This window comes from Aedes albopictus, chromosome 1 (assembly GCF_035046485.1).
Source record: "Aedes albopictus strain Foshan chromosome 1, AalbF5, whole genome shotgun sequence".
NCBI lineage: Eukaryota > Metazoa > Arthropoda > Insecta > Diptera > Culicidae > Aedes > Aedes albopictus.
Window position 1 is genome coordinate 100114868 of NC_085136.1, and position 20172 is coordinate 100135039.

Below are 20172 nucleotides of genomic sequence, written 5' to 3' on the forward strand. Positions count from 1 at the left end.
GTATGGATAGGTACCGTTTTCTTCCGGCGCTATTTGCTTCTGGGTGAAACTTCTCCCGCTGAACGTTACTTCGCTTTCCATGTGTGGTACCTTGTGGTATGCACATAATAAATTATTGTATTACTCTATTACGTTTAGCGTCTATGTTTACATTGAGTATTGCACAGTTCACACTCAATTGGACTACACAGTTTGAAACTGCAACCTGCATAAGTGTGATTTACAAGTGTGATCTGTCAAATTTGATAGATCCGTTGACAGCTCGAAATATCAACACTTTGTTTTGATTAACAATCGACTCGCGTTGTTGGAATAATTATTTGATTAATATTTAGTTTTTTTTATTCGACAATAGAAATGGCCAACGGCAACATAATCCTTCGGAATGTGCAGCATAAACGAGCTTCTGCTAATACCCGATTCCATTGCCTGTATGGCTATTATTTTCTCGGCCTTACAAGAGCACAGTTGGCGATAATTTACCGAAAAAGCAAAACCACTGTGACCAACTGGATTTCCGCATACGAAGAAAATGGACTTGTGACTTCCAAGCAGCGGCAGCAGATACACCGTAAATTCTCCGCTGAACAGCGGCAATGGATACTCGCACTCTACCAGAAGAACCCAGTGCTATATCTTGATGAATGTCGTGACCTCTTCCAACATCAGTTCAATAGAAGAATAAGCGGAGCGACGGTTTGTAGAATCCTTCATGCCGAAGGACTGACCTGGAAGGCATTGGAACGTAGGGCGATCCAGATAAAGGAAGAAGAGATTTTGCGATTCTGTTCCGAAATGAATTCTTTCGAATGGGATATCTACATGCTTGTGTTCCTGGATGAAATATCGCTGGATAACAAAGGAGTTCTAAGGAATAGAGGATACGGAGCAAAAGGAAAAAGGTTAATTTTTCGAGGAGAGTTCGTGCGACGTCCAAGGGCATCATTTTTATGTTTCTTGGGGCTTCATGGTATTCTTGATAGTTTCGAAACAGAGGGAACGTTTACGCGAAAGATATTTTTTGATTGCTGTCGAGAATTTGCCCTCCGTAATAACAAGGTCAACCGTTACACTGGATACAATTCAGTCTGGATTATGGATGGCGCTCGGATCCACTGTGATCCAAATATAATACTGTATCTACGTTCAATTGGAATTATTCCAGTATTTTTACCTCCATATTGTCCGTTTTTTAATCCGGTGGAGATAATTTTCGGAATTGCCAAATCTCGCATCAGAAAAATGTATCCTGAAAACTCTAATGCCAATATGTCTCATTTGGCATTAGAAACATTTATGGGCTTTTTTTTTTTTTTTTTTTCCTTCTAAACCATAGGGGGATAAATCTGCTCATCAGACACCCTAACAGGAAGGTTAGGGTAGTGTGGGGATGAGGCCGTCTTCTACAATGCCGGTAGAAGCCAGGACTACTCTCTCCTCGACCCACTAAAACACAGTCCTATGGTCGCCAAACCCTACGTCTCTCCGGAACCACCAAGAAGGTATTGCTTCAGAGAGGGGCTAGTGCATATCGCACCCTCAAGGTTAGCTGCCGTAGCCTAGCAGCAACGAACATCGATGACTCGCACTGGAGAGTCCATCACGATAGCATGCTGGCGCTTAGCCAGTTTCCCGAGTGGTCCTCGCCACTCCCTTTGTCCTCGGAAGGCGGGCAGGGTCAACCCCGCCCGCGCCCTACTGCTGAGCGGACATCAAGAACTGATGCCCACGTGCAACCCGATCTGACCTGCCCGCAAAGGAAGGGTATCACTACCCTTCAGGCCCTATCAGATGCACCCGTAGGTTGCAGACAGCAGGATCTCACCTACCCCGACCCTTGCCGGGGACCCCTTTCCAACCGCGGGCTCAGATCCAACCCAGTAGACCGACGCCACGACAGCACCGCTACCGGGACTTCCTCTCCGCGGCCACTTAATCGCTGTAAGGGTCGATCTCGACCGCAGGGCACCGGTATGACCTACGAAGCCGACTTCGAACCCCTGGACCACCTCTTGTACTGCATCTGGACTAGCCATTCTCCGAGTCCACGCGCCACCTCCTCTGTAGCTCCCAGACGATATGGGTGATTGCCGTTGAAACGGCATTCCAGCTAATCTCATCCCTACACATTCTCTGGACCAAGTTGTCCGGAGTTGTGTCCTCCCCGCATGTGGCAAGCATGCGGTCACGCATTGTGCGAAAACGCGGGCACACGAACAAAACGTGTTCCGCCGTTTCCTCTCTAAACCATTGCACACTGGGCATTCGGGAGAATCCGCATGCCCGAAACGGTGTAGATACTGTCGGAAGCAACCATGACCTGTAAGGACCTGTGTCAGGTGGAATGAAACTTCCCCATGGCGCCTATTAATCCAACTATCTACCCTCGGTATCAACCTATGGGTCCACCTTCCTTTGGTGGAACTGTCCCACGCGCGCTGCCATTTGACCATAGAGGCCATCCTGACAGTCTTGCGTATGCCTCTTGTGCCGCGCATTTCGAAGCACTCCATATCCTCACTGATAAGAATGCTGATGGGCACCATACCAGTAATGACACAGAGAGCGTCGTGTGACACGGTACGGTACGCGCTTGCAACCCTCAGACACATAAGCCTGTAAGTACTTTCCAGCTTCCGTCGGTAGCATTCAGTACTTAGCGCGGTACCCCACGCCGGGCCGCCATACCTAAGTATGGACGTAGCAACACTAGCCAGAAGCTTGCGCTTACTGGCGTACACCGCTGAGCTATTGGACATCATCCGGGACAGTGCCGCAATAGCTGTGGAGGCTCTTTTACAGGCATAATCGACGTGACTACCGAAGGTAAGCTTATCGTCGATCATCACGCCCAAGTGCTTGACAGAGCGCTTCGACAGGATAGTGCATTCTCCTACACTGATCTCCGTCTGCTGCGCCGACTGCATGTTGTTAACAACCGTCACCTCTGTCTTGTGGTGAGCCAGCTCCAGTTTTCTGGACCGCATCCACGCCTCCACAACCTTGATCGAGTGGTCGGTAGTCAACTTCACCTCCTCGATCGTTTCACCGTAGACTTCGAGCGTAATATCGTCGGCAAATCCGACAATCACCACTCCCACTGGGTACTCTAACCTCAACACCTCGTCGTACATGACATTCCATAACACCGGACCCAGGATGGAACCTTGCGGGACTCCTGAGGTTATGTGAAAGCACTTCCGACCCACCTCCGTGTCGTATACTAGTACGCGATTCTGGAAGTAGCTTCCGAGAATCTTGTACAAGTACTCCGGTATCCCCAGACGCAAGAGCGCATCGGCAATAGCAGCCCAACTGGCGCTATTAAATGCATTCCTTACATCCAGAGTCACTACCCCGCAGAAGCGAATTCCCCTCCTCTTAGGCTCGAGTGCTTTCTCGGCGGTTTTTGTAACCGACAAGATAGCGTCTACGGTGGACCTCCCCTTCCGGAAGCCATACTGGTTGCTCGAGAGACCATTTACGCCCTCAGTGAACTTCAACATTCTATTGAGGATGATCTTTTCGAGCACCTTCCCCGCCGTGTCAATCAAGCATATTGGTCTATATGCCGACGGGTCTCCGGGTGGTTTCCCCGCCTTTGGCAATAGTACCAGGCTCTGCCTCTTCCAAGCTTCTGGGAAAACTCCCTCGTCCAGGCATTTCTGCATAGCAGACCTGAACATCTCGGGAGCTTCTGCAATAGCTACTTTTAAGGCCAGGTTCGGAACTCCGTCCGGACCTGGGGCCTTACCTACGCTAAGGGACTTAGCTATCCCCGCAAGTTCCACATCGGTGACCCTTTCCTCATCGCCAGCCCCAGTCCCCGGCTGTCCTACGAAAGGAGGCCAAGGACTAGGATCATGACGCGGAAAAAGTCCTCCAATGATCCCCTCCAACATCTCTGGAGATTGCTCTGTAGGAGCCATCACACCTCTCGTCCTCGTCTTGGCCATAACGATCCTGTAGGCATCACCCCACGGGGTCGTATTGGCACTCTGACAGAGACCCTCAAAGCAGGCCTTCTTGCTTGCTCTTATCTCGGTCTTGAGCGCGGCTTTTGCAGCGGCGAACACCACCCGCCGTTCGTTTCGCTCTTCCTCTGATCGTGCTCGCTGCATCCGCCGCCTAGCCCGTAGGCAGGCGCGGCGCAGGTCCGCAATCGCGTCGGTCCACCAGTAAGCCGGTGGCCTCCCATTTCTAGGGTGGACTCTCCTAGGCATGGTCGCATCACACGCACGTGAGAGCACCGCTACCAGCTCGTCGCCGTCTAAACCGAGTAAGTTTCGCTCAAGGCGGAGCGCTTCCCTAAATACCTCTTCGTCGAAGTATGATGTCTTCCACCTACGAGGGCTTGGCCTTGGCCTAGCCGCCTCTTCTTCTATCCGCTGTCTGCTGTTGTTGTAGTCGATACTGTAGCGAACCGCCAGGTGGTCGCTGTGAGTGTAGCCATCATCTACTCTCCAGTTCGAACTACTTGTTAGGCCAGGACTACAAAAGGTCACGTCAATAATTGACTCCGCTCCATTTCGACTATAGGTACTCTTGGTACCGACGTTAGCCAAGTCGACATCTAAGATGGCCAGTGTTTCTAGCAGGATCTGACCCCGCTGGTTCGTGAAACGGCTTCCCCATTCCACAGCCCAGGCATTAAAGTCACCCGCTATTACCACCGGCCTTCGCCCTGTTAGCACGGTCGTTAAGCGGTCCAGCATTTGCGTGAACCGCTCGATCGGCCACCGCGGAGGCGCATAACAGCTACAGAAGAAGACCCCGTTTACTTTGGCGACCACGAAGCCCTCATAGGTAGTAGACACCAACTCCTGCACGGGGTATTTACCCGTCGTCCATATCGCCGCCATTTTCCTGGTCCCATCCGAGGCCCAGTTGCCGTTGCCGGCGGGTACTCGGTATGGGTCCGAAATGATGGCGATATCCGTCTCCCACTCAGAAACCGCCTGACAAAGCAGTTGCTGAGCCGCATCACAGTGGTTCAGGTTCAGCTGCGTTACCTGCACTGTGATTTGTTGCTCACTGCGGCTTTCTTAAAGGCCGGGCACCCTGGACCACCCATCGCATGTCTGTTTTTCGAGGATTTCCCGGTACAGATCATGCAGATGGGCGGACTCGTGCAGCTTTGGGCCTTATGACCTTCAGCGCCGCATCGCCTACACAGTTTGCGCCTGTCGGGGCCTTTGCAGTCCCACGACTTGTGTCCTGGTTCCAGACACCTGAAGCAAACCTCAGGTGGCTCGTGGAATGTCAGGTGACAAACACACCAGCCCACCTTAATACTCCCTACTTTAACGGACTTTTTAACATCCGCCACAGGTAGCTGAACCAGAGCTATCTGTGTCCCTGCTGGCCCCTTCCGCAGCCTGACGGCTGTGGCGGCCACCTGAACATCGCACTATTGCCGCAGTGCCGTGACGAGCTCTTCCGCTTCGGTGATCTCGTCTAGGTCTTTGACCTTCAGAGTCGCCTCATGCGTAAGAGCCCTCACCTCCACTCCATCTCCAAGGACCTCTTCTGCCAGCCTCTTGTAGGCGGCGCCCTTGTGATCCTTCTGGCGCTTAAGCTCCAGGATCATTTCGCCCGTACGAGTACGTCTGATACTGCGTACGTCGGCTCCAAGACCCTCGAGCTTGGCGTCGCACCTCATCGCCTTCAAGACGTCCGAGTATTTCGACTGTTCGGTCTTGATGACGATTGCGTCACCTTTTTCGCGCCTGGCACCTGCCTTCCTACGCCTTGGCTTGGCGACCTGCGCTTCTACCTGCGGATTCCCCTTCTTCTTCCTCTTCCGCTCCACCTTTGTCCAAGGAGGGTCTTCTCCTTGAACCGCCCTGCTCTGTGGCTGCTGAGGGCCCACCATTGGTCGCAACCCCTTGTTCCCATCAATCCGAGACGGGCCGGCCTTTTCAGGCCCACCCTTCCCAGCTTTCCGGGAACCCTGGCTGGGGTCCGACTTTCCGGCATAACCACCGGCTTTCGGGGTTATTATGCGCCTGGCCTTGCGGGCACCGCCAGACAGCTCCTCACCTGACGGCTGCCTCGCCCACTTCTGCGAATGCTTGTCACGTTTGTCACGAGCATTCGCTTCCACACTCTTCGGACTACCCGCGAAGGAGAAGGCCTCCGTTTGCGTAAGCTTAGAGGCTTTCTCCTTTGCGGGTTCCGCCGCTGCCGCAGCCAGCAACGCGACCGCGTGCTCCTGCTTGGCCTCATCGACTGACGCTCTAAGCCGAAGCAAGGCCGTTTTCAGGTCCTTGCTTATATTCGACTTAGTTGTCGCGAAGTCGATTATTTTGCCAAGCTGCTGCTCAGCTACCTCCAATGCGGGCCGTCCTTTTCCTGCTACTTGGCTGATGGCCCTCAGCAACCATGCTCCGTCCATAACCTCCGCCGGCTGGCTTGCCGTGGAGTGGACAGGAGCTCCCACGCTTGAGCTGCGTAAGCAGCTTCCAGCACCTGACTCCTCGCTTCTCCTTGTTGGAGACCGCATCAACCCGCTTCTTGCGAAGGGGTTGATCGCACCACTACTACCTGTTGCACTTGTTTTTGAAGATTGTTTATTACTCATATTTTATTCCCACGAGTCGCACGAGAAAGAATGTCCACCACGCCAGAGCTCTGCATTAACGCGGTAAGGGACAGCTTACTGTGGGGGGTGCCCAGGTGCCCCACAGGCCCTGTTAAAGATCGAGCATCTTTTTCACCCCCTCGATCACTCATTCCTCGGCACGGGTCGCTTGACACCTTGAATTGGGGTTAGTAGTCCTATTCTTAGCCGGCAACTACGCGGCTGACTCGCAAGCGGGGGGGTGCGTCAGGCCCCAGGACATCCGTCCCTGCTGCCCCAACATTTATGGGTTTGGAACACCATGATTGTACGCGTCTATACAAAAAAGGTGGCTATTTTTCTGGCGGCTTTTTTGATCCCTCAGGCGGAATGACAAATAAAGAATGTGCTGAATGATATGATAAAGATGATCACCTAAATCCCCAAGCAATGTAATTCCAGTGTTTTTTCTCTATAGGCTATAATGAATAAATAATCATTTGATAAAAAAGTACATCGTTTATTAAAACCAATTTTGTCCCATACACAAGCCTCGACACAAACATGATCACAAATGATCAACATCATTCATATCCGAGACATTCTCCGCTAGAGAACGGCTGACTTCATCCTCCTCCGGCTTAATCGAATCTTGCATCGCTGTAACAATACCGGAATTGGTAGAGCATCTTGTTTTTTTTTTTTTTAATCGTTTATTTGGAAGGCTCAGACGTGTATTACACTTAACAGAGCCGAAATCAATATGTTTGTAATAAATAACAATAAATTATTCTGAATAAAAATCAATTTTATCTACTGCTAAATTCAATACTTTAGCTATTCTTATCTTATCTTCTTCTATCAATTGACCTCGTTCAGTTTCATCATCAATCCAATCATATGATGCCACTTTGCACCTCTGTCTCCTAGGAGAAGAGCCAGGGTCAGCTACCAGGTTTGCTTCGCTGCACGTTGATCTATTCATGTTCTTCTTTTTCTGTGATCGGCTGGACTCCAAATCAGATGATCGTTGTCGCTTCACGTCGGGCTTGCTCAATTTCTGCTCTATTGTTTCATTGTTTTGATCAGTGACCTCCGGCTCGGCGTCGTCTGTTCTAGCGGAAGCTAGAGCTTCTTCTTTCTGGTCGTTGTAAACGGTGTCGATAATGTCGTTCGTAACTGCAGCTGTTGACTGGTTTCTACAACCACTGCGCCTTTCTTCAAAAATGGGACAGGACTTTTTCAGATGTGATTCTGACTTACACACATAGCATTTCGGTTTCAATCCATCATAATAGATTCTCCCTTTTCGGTTGCGGAAGAAGAGTGTCTCCGGGATGTCTTTCTCAATTGCCATGTGAACGCCACGGACTCCCGTGAACATATCGAGCTGATACTCCGGTGGGAACCGTTCACGTACGGTTCGCTTGATTTTTCCGTATTTTGCCAGCACAGATGATAATTCTGAGTCGGATATTTCGGGAGGAAGGTCGAAAACCCGCACGTACCGATTATTTCCTCCAGCGACGGACATTTGCACCATTACCTGCTTACCATTACTGTAATGGAAAGGCAAAGTCTTTGCGTTGTTCTCCAACGTAAACTGCATCGCATCTTCGTTCTTAAAACGTATAAATACTGACTTTTCGTCAGATATTTTATACGCTGTCTCCATCATGCACTTATCTCCTTTCAGTGATTTGACAAAGCGTCCCATATCAACCAAGGTTGGCTGAATCGCATTGTCCGGAAACAAAAAAGCCAGAGTGTTCTTTACTATCACTTCGCTGGACATTGTGACCGATAGGTACGAACGCCGCGCAAAGTCAAAACGAGCACCGAAAATAAACGAATGAGCAAACAAACGCGTCTGTCCGCCTCAAAGCGTGATCGTGTACTGGAGCATCTTGTTTGTAGTTGTAGTAATTACTCGGACCACTGATTACGAGCCGCACGCTTGTTTACATTCTACTCTTCATTCAACCTGTCATAGTCATAGTTCATGGTGTCGTCATTCAGGTGTTGTCTAGGCACAGATATAATAGAACAGATAATAAACTCGATACCACATCTCCCTTTTTTTATTTAAACAAAGTTCACATTACAGATTTAAAATTTCATTACACAGTCCTTGTAACGTTCAGGTTTCTTTATGTTGCGCCTAAGTCTACCTGGCGCTGCTTGGGTGGCATCCGGGACAACACTAGATTGATGTTCAGCTGTATCCTCGTCATTGGTGATATTCCGAGAAATGTCCAAAAGATTCCGAGACTCTTCAACTCGATCTTCTGCAGAAGAAACGCAAGGCGAGGCATATTCTTGCACCGCGGGCTCAATCACTGCTGAGGGCTCCACTGGAATCCTTTTGAGGTGACTTGAATTGCGATCATACTCCTTGCCTGTTTCATTATTTTGAACGGTGACACGTGGACCTTGCTTTGAAACGACAGTCATAACCGCTGGCCCATACGTCGTTGTTAGTTTGTTTCCACCAAGAACGTTTTTCATAAGCACCCGATCTCCAATGTCGATACTTGAGGCTTTCGCTTTACGACGTTGATCTTCCTCCTCTTTCCCTTTATCTTTAAGCTGTTGATCGCGGTCTCGGAAGTCCGAAGGGGACATTACAGCTGAAGAAACATCAGATAAGCATGGTAACTTAGTACGAATGTTTCTACCGAACATAAGCTCGCTAGGAGTTTTACCAGTTGTGCTATGAGGAGTTGAATAGTACATTTGCAGATATACTAACAGATCTCGTTTCCAATCCTGCTTCAAAGCCTGACTAATTTTGAGTCTCTTAACCAATGATCGATTTTGACGTTCCACCAAACCATTTTCTTGTGGCCAATACGGAGTCGTTTTGTTCAAAACGATCCCACGACGGGGACAATACTGCTCAAACTCTGTACTCACGAACTGGCGACCGTTGTCTAATGTTATGGTTTGCGGATATCCAAGTCTGATGAAAATTTGCTCTAACCGTTCCGCAGTTTCTGAAGCCGTGATCTTCCGCATTATCTCTACCTCTTTATATCTACTGAAATAGTCAATTACGACTAACAGATAGTCACCGGAAGGCAACGGTCCGAGAAAATCTATCGCGATATCCATCCATGGTGCTTCGGGTAGCTTCCTTCTTTGCATAGGTTCGGGCCGTTCCGGTTGGCTGACAAGCCTACATCCTTCACAAGTGGCTACCATACGGGCGATCATATCATCCATTCCAGGCCACCAGCAGGAATACCTCAACCGTTGTTGCATTTTCGTGCGACCTGGGTGACCCTCGTGTGCTAGTTGTAACATACGCTGCCGCAGACTGCCTGGTATAACCAATCTGGACCCTCGAACTATTAAACTTCCCACTTTGCCAAGCTCGTTTCGGAATGCATGATACGGTTTTATCACCTCTGATGTATAATTCCACACCCCGTGATCCAAACATTCACGAATGGATTGTAGCTCAATATCTTCTTCGGAAGCTTTTTCAATGGCAGTCAGTTCAATCACATTGCGAATGTAGACCTCACAATCTTCATCAAACTCCTTCAGCTCTCCTGCACTTGGTAGACGAGAGAGCGGATCTGCTATATTGGATTTCCCTTTCCGGTAAATGACATCATAGGTAAATGATTGCAACCGCAATACCCAGCGTTCAATGCGAAGACAAGGAGTTGAATTGGCGGAAAATATGGCTTCGAGCGGTTTGTGGTCTGTCTCCAATTCGAAACGAATTCCTAACAAGTAAATTTGAAACCTTTCCACCGCCCAAACCAGAGCCAAAGCCTCCTTTTCGGTTTGAGCGTATCTTCGTTCAGTTTCTGACAAACTCTTACTTGCATATGATACAACTCTGGGAATTCCTTCATAGAATTGAAGAAGGACTGCACCCAATCCAACAGGTGACGCATCGGCAACTACTCTTGTTTTGAGATTACGGTCGAAATAGGCCAAATTCTTCTCGTCACTAATCAATGAAACAAGATGGTCGAAAGCTTCTTGCTTCTCATGCTCCCACTTGAAAATAGATTGTGCTTTAGTGTGCTCCCGGAGTGGAAACGATACCGTGGCCAAATCTGGAATAAATGCTCCAACATAATTCACGAGACCGAGGAAACTCCGTACCTCTTCAGAAGTTTTTGGAGCTCTGAATGACTTGATGGCTTCAATTTTACTTTGTGATGGAGCCATTCCAAAAGCACCGAATCGATGACCAACAAACTCAATCTCAGACAACTTAAATTGACATTTGGATTGATTTAACAGAATGTCATATTCACGAAGTTTATGTAAAACTTTCTTAAGTGCCTCATCGTGCTCTTGTTCAGTACGTCCTGCGACGATGATGTCGTCAATGAAATTGATGCAATGGTCGCAACTTGATAGAATCTGCTCGAGAGTTTTTTGGAATACTTCTGGGGCACATGAGATTCCAAACATCAAGCGCTTGTAACGGAATAAACCTATAACATTTATAAAAAAAAGTTTAAGCTATGATTTCACGAAAAATTTATTTCATCTTTAAAATCTACGCAAAGAAACATTTCAGACTGTTTCACGAATAGCTGTGTGTTTACTCACCTTTATGTGTTATAAAGGTGGTCATCGGTTTGCTTTCATCTGCCAGTTTCAGCTGATGGAAAGCATCTTTGATGTCCAATCTCGAAAAACAAGTTGCTCCGTTTAACTTCCATCTAATGTCGTCGATTGTAGGAAGAGGATGTGTCTCACGCAAAATAGCCTTGTTCACCTGCCGCATATCAATGCATAAACGGATGTCACCGCTATCCTTCACCACTACAACCATCGGTGATACCCAGCGACTCGGTTCGAATACTGGTTCGATGATATCATTGGCGAGCAGCTCCTCAAGCTTCTTCTCCACACGCGCTCCAACGTAGCAAACGGCAACCTTCTCAATCTCTGCGAAACTGGTTCAACTGAACGGTCGACTGGTAAAAGTATTTCCACTCCACGGAAACTCGGAAATGGTTTTGACACTTCAACATGCTGAACCAACTCGTGCTGACTTGGTAGTCCTACGATTAACACTCCCAGCTGCTTGGCTGTATGCCTGCCCAACAGCGGCTGAGGTCCCCCTTGGATGACGTAAAACCGGGCCACTTCGCCTCGACTGTTGTTTCCGTCAGCTATTTCAATTTCCGCATCAAACATGACAGTGACTCTCAAGTTGTCATTTTGAGCATACGCTCTGAACTTTCTATCAGAGGGCATCAAGTCGGAGAGAACTTGTACTCCGTCTCTGCACATAGTTTCCCAGGTTGAATCGTCAATTATATTCGATTGAACTCCTGAATCAATCTGCATTTCGATCAAAATTCCTCCTACTTTTACCCACACCATGTCATCCAAATCGTTCGCAGAAGATACCATCTCAACCAGTTCGTCGGGTTTTCCTTTATCGGTTGAAGTCGCGTCGTCAATAGCATTCACCCGTTTGACGAACTTCCGTTGTTGTCCCTGAGGATGTTCCGCATGACTTCTGTAAGCTTCTCCGAAAGGTCTCTTCATTGGAGCTCGAGAGGTGGATGGCACTGGATTATCATTACGATTTCGGCAGACAGCACGAAAATGTCCGCGCTTTCCACAACTTGCACATGACTTATTCCTCGCTGGACATGGATCCTCGAACGAATGTGAACGTCCACAATATCGACAGGAAGCTTTCACACGATTAAGGCTTTCAGCATTAGAACTCTTCGATTGCAAGATCACTTGCCCACCAATTTGTTCACTCGCAGATCGTGAAATCTCATACGCATTAATCTGCTTTCGAAGCTCTTCCAAATTCAATCCCGAATCTTGCAGCATTCTTTCGCGCAGTCCAGCTGGTACGAACTGAAGAATTTTATCGACAACAGCAATCGATGAACTTTCAGCAGCTGTTTTCCCAAAGTTGCACTTGGCTGCATGCACTTGTGCTCGCATCAAAAATTTTCCGAGGGTCTCGCCAGGCTCAGGTTTCATCCCCCAGAAAATGTATCGCTCGTGTGCGTCGTGTCGTTGTGGGGCAAAATAATCATCCAATTTCTCAATCGCCACTTCGTACGGATCAACACCCGCCTCAACGTCTTCCTCGACATCCGCACCAGGAATATTGAAAAATATTTCCTGTAGCTCAAACCCACCTTGAGCTAACAGCAGGTCCTTCTTTTCCGTACCTTTCGTGACCTTTGAAGCACGGACACAAATTTCGAAGCCGCGCTTCCATGTGTACCATTTATTCCTTCTCTCCGTTAGGGGAACATCTCCGACGGTAAACGGAGGCAAGTTAGCAATCAGTTTGCTGCTATCCATTCTGCAATACATTAAAGGTTATATTTCTGTTTTTTTGTTCTTTTTCTTTTACCTTAGGAAACACTTTCACCTCTGTCTTGCCGAGGTTTACGCCGCTTTCATGCGCGGGTATCGCCTCTACCGTGTCGAGGATTTCGTCGCTTACTTGTCGCGAAATTCGCCGCTGTCGTGTCACGGAATGCGCCGCTAATCAGTCGCGGAATTCGCCGCTGCCTTGTCGCGGAGTCTTCAGTATTGCACTCACATACAATCCTTCTTCCTATTCTTCTTCTTCGGACTGAAGCATGGAATTAAAGGATTATTTATTAGGGAGTTTTCTCCTCCTTCCAAACAAAAAAATCACTTACCTCGTTTGCTTCGTCAAAGTAGTAAAAGAAAACAATCAAACAGGTAGATTTATTTGTGGATTTATCCCAACTTTCGTCGTCAATTTGTAGTAATTACTCGGACCACTGATTACGAGCCGCACGCTTGTTTACATTCTACTCTTCATTCAACCTGTCATAGTCATAGTTCATGGTGTCGTCATTCAGGTGTTGTCTAGGCACAGATATAATAGAACAGATAATAAACTCGATACCACAGTAGTGATTGAATCCGGTGCTTAATGCGTTGGCCCAAGGTAAGCAATTCATTCACCTCGCTTTCCAGTGTCGAAAGGTCCGTCGAAATTGCTTCATTTATTGTTCGAGCAACCGACAGTCCACTACGAGCGCTTTCGAGCTGGACTGCCTCCGAGATTGGTACTGATCGAAAGAATTTGATGATGGAATGCGGTGGTAAATCATTCATTCGGCGTTCACGTTCATGTGCAGGAACAGAATGTAGGTAGTTCGCCCAGATTTTCCAGGAACTGGCATGTCCGCTGAAGTGTGCTCCATGGATGTCTCGTAGTTGGTTGGCCAATGCTGTCAGAGATTGATTATTTGGAGCTCCCGCACGATCGCTGTTCTGAAACCGAATCAGCTGTCGATCAACCAATTCCCACAGCTGCTTGCATGATACTGCGGTCGAGTAAACGTGAACATGCATGAACATGAATTTCCTTCGACCGCTAACTGATGAACAGTTTGCTGTCCACTTTGTCAACATTGACACGTCTACGATTCGCGTGGTTCTGTAGGTACACAAACTTTCCTAGCTCGCCAAATGTTGGCTCATCATTGGCCCAACAAGGAACTTGGAGTCCATTGTCATCTTCGAAGGTAATTTCTTGCTTGATAACTGGTTTCACAATACTCCATATTCCTTGCAAAATTTCATCGACGCTGTTCCCGTAAATTATCTCCGATGCAAACTTGGCCCCAGAAGTCTCTCCGACAAACTTGCGTTTGAAAAAAGTTGCATACAGCGACAGATTTGTTTGCTTGCCTGGCCGCTTGCTGCTGAGTTTGCTGGATTCACCGCTCGTTTCACCGGCATCTGCTTTCCGAAACTCCCTCTCGCTCGTGTCTGAGTCATCGGTTTCCAGAGGCTCGCGAGAATCGAAAAAGGGATCATTTTCTTCGTCGAGAGCTTCCACGGAAAACTGATCAGAATCCAGATCAAGGTCAGCATCCTGAGAACCATTCGATCCTCCTCCTCCATCGATGCTCATGGCGCTACCTGTAGTAAAATATAACACAGCGAAACGTTGACCTACAATAGATTTATTTGATGAACGATGATTTGCTCACCGGAGAATACAACCAGAGGCTGTTTCGTAGTCGTAGGCCGTGAATTATCGCTGAATTTCGCCGAAATATACGATTTAATTGCGGACGGAAATCAATACGCGAACCGTGATATGCGCCGTGATTCGTTTGTTTGTTTACACCGCTCTCGTATGCATGAGCGACGAGAACCGTCATTCGACATGACAGTGCTGCCAGAATGTAAGAATAGTTCTGAACATGCATATATTGTTTTTTCTGTAAGCACATTCTTGTAAAATTTCACGATTCTTCGTGATAAATATTATTAAAAAAAATAATGTGTACACCAAGGTGTACACTTTATAATTGGGTTAAGATAAATCTACTATGAAACGCGAAATAAGAAAAAAAGTTTTCATCTTCAGTTGTTTTGACAATACTGGCAACAAGTTTTACCAGTCCAAAGTGTGATTCATGGACTGTGCAGATAATCCATTCTTCAAAGAAACCAGCAATTTCTGTCATATGTGGAGATGTTGTTAGTTATTGTTGTCTGGAGTGTGAACCATTGTATGTAATATTGAAGTATCGGTAATAAAGTGTATACAAATAATGAATACAGTTGTTGAATAATCATTACAGAGAAAGATTCTCACATTGGCGACGAGAACGGTGAACAGTGCATGTGAACTTAGTTTAATTTCGGTTCGGGAAGTGTTGTCTTTGGAAAAAGAAAGAGATGAGTGGTGTGTGTGTGGTGCATGCAGAGTAGTGATGACCTCCAGGTGATGACTTGTGATTGAATTTCAACATTGGAATCAAAAAGGTAAATATTGTGTACTAACTGTTCAATATGAATCAAACAATCTATTTGTACCTTCGACTAATGACAATGATCAACCTGTGAGAGATTTTGATGGTGATCGGTATTGTTTAGTTCAAATCGATGACAATCACTATTGTCAGATAAAGAAATAAAGAACTGTGGAGAAAATCTAAGTTTTGTTAATTGTGATACTGATACTCGTTGAATGGGGTTGTTGTCCTGAATCTAGACTTAAATGCTAAATGATGAATGAAGTATTGATTTGTTAACCGGATGGCCGAGGAAGGCGTAGAGGTGAAACAATATTTTGAAATCAAATTTTGCCGTTGCTGTTAAAAGCCAGTGAAGGCGATAAAAGCTAATGAAGGCGACATTCTTGAAATAGCCGTAAAAGGCGGAAAGAATTACAGATAGAAAAGCCGTTGGAGGCGGAAAGCAGGAAAAATGTTATATGCAGAAGAGCCGACTAAGGCGAAAAACTGTCGATGGCGGAAAGATCCGTCGAAGAGTGAAAAGCTGTTGAAGGCGGAAAAAGCCGTTGAAGGTGGAAATGCCGTTGAAGGCGGTAAGGCCTGCAAGGCAGATATAGTCGATTCTTTGTAGAGCCGTATAAGGCGAATTGTGTTATTAAAAATTAAAGTACTAAAAACGCAACAGTGTCGTAAATTTCGTAAGAAACAGATTACCAGCCAACGCAGATTTAAGGGCTGATTGCAGATCAGAAGGAATTTCTCGGCCTATCTTGATGCATGGGAAATTCATTGGCTGAACCGCTCAAGAAACTGTTTTTTCTTCGATCGCAGTACGCAATTGCGAAGAAATGACAGTTCAAATGGCAGTCACCGTAGGATGATATTGCCAGGAATCGTTCTAGAAGTTTCTTGAGTGATTTCTCTTGAACTCCAATCTGGGCTTTATAGTTAAATTGAACCATTAAAAATGAAATTTCACACCAATTAAGTGGCAGCTGAGAAGGCGAAAGACAAAACTAATCTTTGGGCTGAGCGTGACTAGAAAAACAGGAACGAATAGTACCTACTTACATTTCGTGAAAACACACTTCGTTAAGAGATTCAAGGCCAGATTTGGAATCTATTTTGATGAATCTATCGAAAATAAGAGTCTATTCATTGAAAAAACAGTTGTAACGAAGTCGTATAGCAGATTGTTTGAAGGGGTTGACAAATGACGAAAATAACAACCATTTTTATTTTTTGTCCAAAAAGTTGTATATAAACTAGGTTTTAACGAAAATGCATCTAAGATCAACTTTCATATATATATGAAAGTTGATCTTAGATGCATTTTCGTTAAAACCTAGTTTATATACAACTTTTTGGACAAAAAATAAAAATGGTTGTTATTTTCGTCATTTGTCAACCCCTTCAAACAATCTGCTATACGACTTCGTTACAACTGTTTTTTCAATGAATAGACTCTTGACACATTCTACCGTGACGTTACAACGTTTTGACGCATTCGTAGTCAGATTTTCCTCCATAACTCATGAAAACGAGCGTAAACCTCAAAATATTTTTGCATATTCGGATTCCTTGTAAAATTTCTGATATATTTGACCTATTGAACATTTAGTTTTCATTAGAAAAACGTGTTCAAAATGCGTATTTGTAGCGTGACGTTACAACGCGCTAGAATCCGACCCTCTCTAACGCGCTACCAACATCTTAAAAAATCTGCTCGGTTTTTTATGATATTCTGAATTTTTTTTCCACCATTGAAATTTATTGGTTTGTTCTTCAATTCAATGGAATAAAACATTTAAATTTCGGATTTGTTTTTGAATAATCGACTTTTACATTTCGTGACGTTACAACGCCCGTTCGGTTTCAAACAGGGTTCTGCTCGCGTTGTAACGTCACGAAAATGCACATCATGTTAGAATCAGAATAATCAGCCAAATTTACCCGAATTTGTGAATATATCATTGCATTATATTCACTGCTTAAAGGGGAACTTTATTCTACTGAAAATCCGTTTTGTGATAAATGGCTCGGAGGGCCAAGTTATTGCTATCAATAGTATGAATACTCCTTCATGAAGGTTAATGACACCGGCACCCATCTTTGGTTTAGTACCACCCATATTCTTCTAGTTTTGTTCCAAAGACTAGCGCGCTGAGGTCCATTATTTTGCACCGCCAGATATTTAAATTTTTCAGCATATAACTCATCACGCCGTCGAGAAAGGCACCTTCTACCGTGACGTTACAATGTTTCTACGCATTCGTAGTCAGATTTTTCACTATAACTCATAAAAACGACTGTAAACCTCAAAATATTTTACAAATCATATTCAGATTCCTTGTAAAATTTCCGATATGTTGGACCTGTTTAACATTTAGTTTTCATTATAAAAACTTGTTTAAAATGCTTATTTGTAGCGTGACGTTACAACGCGCTAGAATTCGACCCCCTCTACCGCGAACCAACATCTTGGAAAAATTGCTCGGATTTTTATTTTAAACTGAAAATTTCTCCCACCATTGAAATTTATTGGTTTGTTCTTCAAGCAGTGAAATAAAACATATACATTTCGGATTCGTTTTTGGATAATCGACTTTTACATTTCGTGACGTTACAACGCCCGTTCAGTTTCAAACAGAGTTCTGCTCGCGTTGTAACGTCATGAAAATGCACATCATTTTTGAATCAGAATAATCAGGAAAAATTACCCGAATTTGTGAATATATTATTGCATTATTTTTACTGCTCCAAGAGCAACTTTACTCTTTTAAAAATCCGTTTTGTGATAAATGGCTCGGAGGGCCAAGTTATTGCTATTAGTAGTATGAAAACTCCTTCATGAAGGTTAATGGTACCCATATTCGGTTTAGTACCACTCATATTCATATAATATTGTCCCAAAGCCTAAACCGTTGATATTCATTACTTCGCACCGCCAGATATTTAGATTATGCAGCATAAAACTAATCACGCCGTCGAATTAAACATTTTTTCAATAATTTATGCAATGTCATTGATTCAATTAAAAACGCTTTAAGATGTGCGAGCAGTTATTGAACCAAAGATATACCTGAGGATCTGCATACCTCTTAGGGGCATCAATTTCTGTGATTCCAGAGACAAATAAACCTAATTTTGACAAAAAAAAATCCATCCTATATATGTCAGAGTCATAATTACTTAGAGAGTTAGTGCACATGTCTTTTGCAAAGTTGTTTGATAAGTCAAAAACTTCTATCTGATTTACTATTGGATGTGAGATTCAGACACACTGGGCGACGCTTATTAAAAGTTTACAATAGTTTAGAATTCCTCAAAAAGTTTTCAACAAATTTTGATTAGTTGAGAAACTTTTTTTTTGGCAAAATCTTTGGGCACTTCATAAGAAGTTACAACATGTTGAATATTTTTTGAATAAATATGAAGTGCATTATTTTTCAAAATTTCAACTATCACTAGTCAGTTAGAAACTTGAACCAAACGGCTATTAAACTGAAAATTCTTGACAAGATAAACAACTTTTCCAAAGACATCAACATTCTAAAAGTCTAAAGTCTTAAGTAATTAGAGTCCCGAGATATATGAGTTTCAATTTCGTAGGTGTTACGTCTGTTTGTCGGTGATTCTTGTTATATCAAAAATAGATGTAACACTGACGTTATATCCATCCCATATATTCAAGATCCTAACTATTTAGACAGTTGGTGTCCTCGACAAAATTGTTTGGCTGGTCAAGAACTTTCAATTGATGGGCCGTATGATTTCAAATCCTTCAAATAGGAGGCGCTAGAGGGCATACACATTTTTAGTTTTACTTATCTCAGGATCGTGATTAATTGGAAAGATGGTAGCTTCATTAAAGTTGTTTTACCCAAAACACATTCAACAAGCCGTAACTTTTTATAAAATATATCAAAAATTCTCAAATTTTGACTGATAGTTCCTCATCTTGTTATCTGTAATTTCTACAATTTTGGACTTAATTGGTTAGCTCTACACAAAGATGGAGCGCTTTAAGCAGAATCATATTTTTGACTGTGTTCTATTGACTCTTATATCTAAGGAATAAGTAAATAAAATCAAATTAAATTTTGAAAGCTAAGAATTATAATTGGATTTGAATACAATATGTCAAAGTGAAAAAAGTTCCAGCTTGTAGAATACTTATCAAGAAATTATAATCCCTTGCCTGCTTTTGCAAAATGGAAACTAACGTCTTCTAGTGGCAAAATATCGCATCTATTGGTAAATCAACTGCAAGTCCTTTACTTACCAAACAACTTTGCCGAAGAAATCGTATTTCTATGTAAAAGGGATCCTGAGATATATGAAAATCAAAATTTGTAAGTTCTCTAGCGCCGCCTGTTGGTGGAACTTCAAATCAAACTATTCATCAACTGTAAGTCTTTGACCAACTTAATAACTTTGTAATTTCGTCAGTGTTTCGTCTGTTGGCCACTCATATCACAGAAATTTTCGGATTGAGTGGTATTAGATAACGATTAAAAAATTTTACAATATCGCAGTACAATTACATCGTAGGTTTTGGCCAAACACCATCTCCCCCGTCCTTCAAAAGTCTACGTAGTTTATTAACCGGAAATGGTACGCAATTTATAAACGATTTTTCGAAAAAGAGATCATACACAACGAGAACTAAACTGTTTTGAATATGGAACTAAGTTTGTCCAATTCAGAAGCCGTCCAAGCCAGAAAGATTTGGTCTTTTCCACAGAACTTTTTTTCGTGACGTTACAACGCAAACTTCAACCAGGTGAAACTCAGGCTTCCGTGAACCGATTTTAATTTTTTTAATCTCATTTGAAAGATCTTTTCGAGTACAAAGAG

General features: G+C 44.6%; 1 protein-coding gene across 3 annotated transcripts; it reads right to left on the reverse strand.

The window, feature by feature from the left end:
• Nucleotides 1-10615: 10615 nt before the first annotated feature.
• On the reverse strand, nucleotides 10616-13460 carry LOC134285071 (uncharacterized). Of its 3 annotated transcripts, none has more exons than XM_062845089.1 (3): nucleotides 13228-13460; nucleotides 12951-13157; nucleotides 11044-12881 (listed from the first exon to the last, which is right to left on the reverse strand). In XM_062845089.1, exon 3 carries the CDS (start codon nucleotides 12878-12880, stop codon nucleotides 11360-11362), a length of 1521 nt encoding a protein of 506 aa, XP_062701073.1. In that variant the 5' UTR covers nucleotide 12881; nucleotides 12951-13157; nucleotides 13228-13460; the 3' UTR covers nucleotides 11044-11359. The 3 variants fall into 3 exon arrangements, 2 of the variants coding, with proteins under 2 accessions (XP_062701073.1, XP_062701074.1); XM_062845090.1 differs by having other exon boundaries at nucleotides 12933-13157; XR_009996123.1 differs by lacking the exons at nucleotides 12951-13157; nucleotides 13228-13460 and adding an exon at nucleotides 10616-11025 and having other exon boundaries at nucleotides 11144-12923.
• Nucleotides 13461-20172: the final 6712 nt, after the last annotated feature.

Bases quoted from the DNA above. Each gene is read 5' to 3' on its own strand.
- LOC134285071 (XM_062845089.1), bottom strand. From the start codon at position 12,880: ATGGATAGCAGCAAACTGATTGCTAACTTGCCTCCGTTTACCGTCGGA.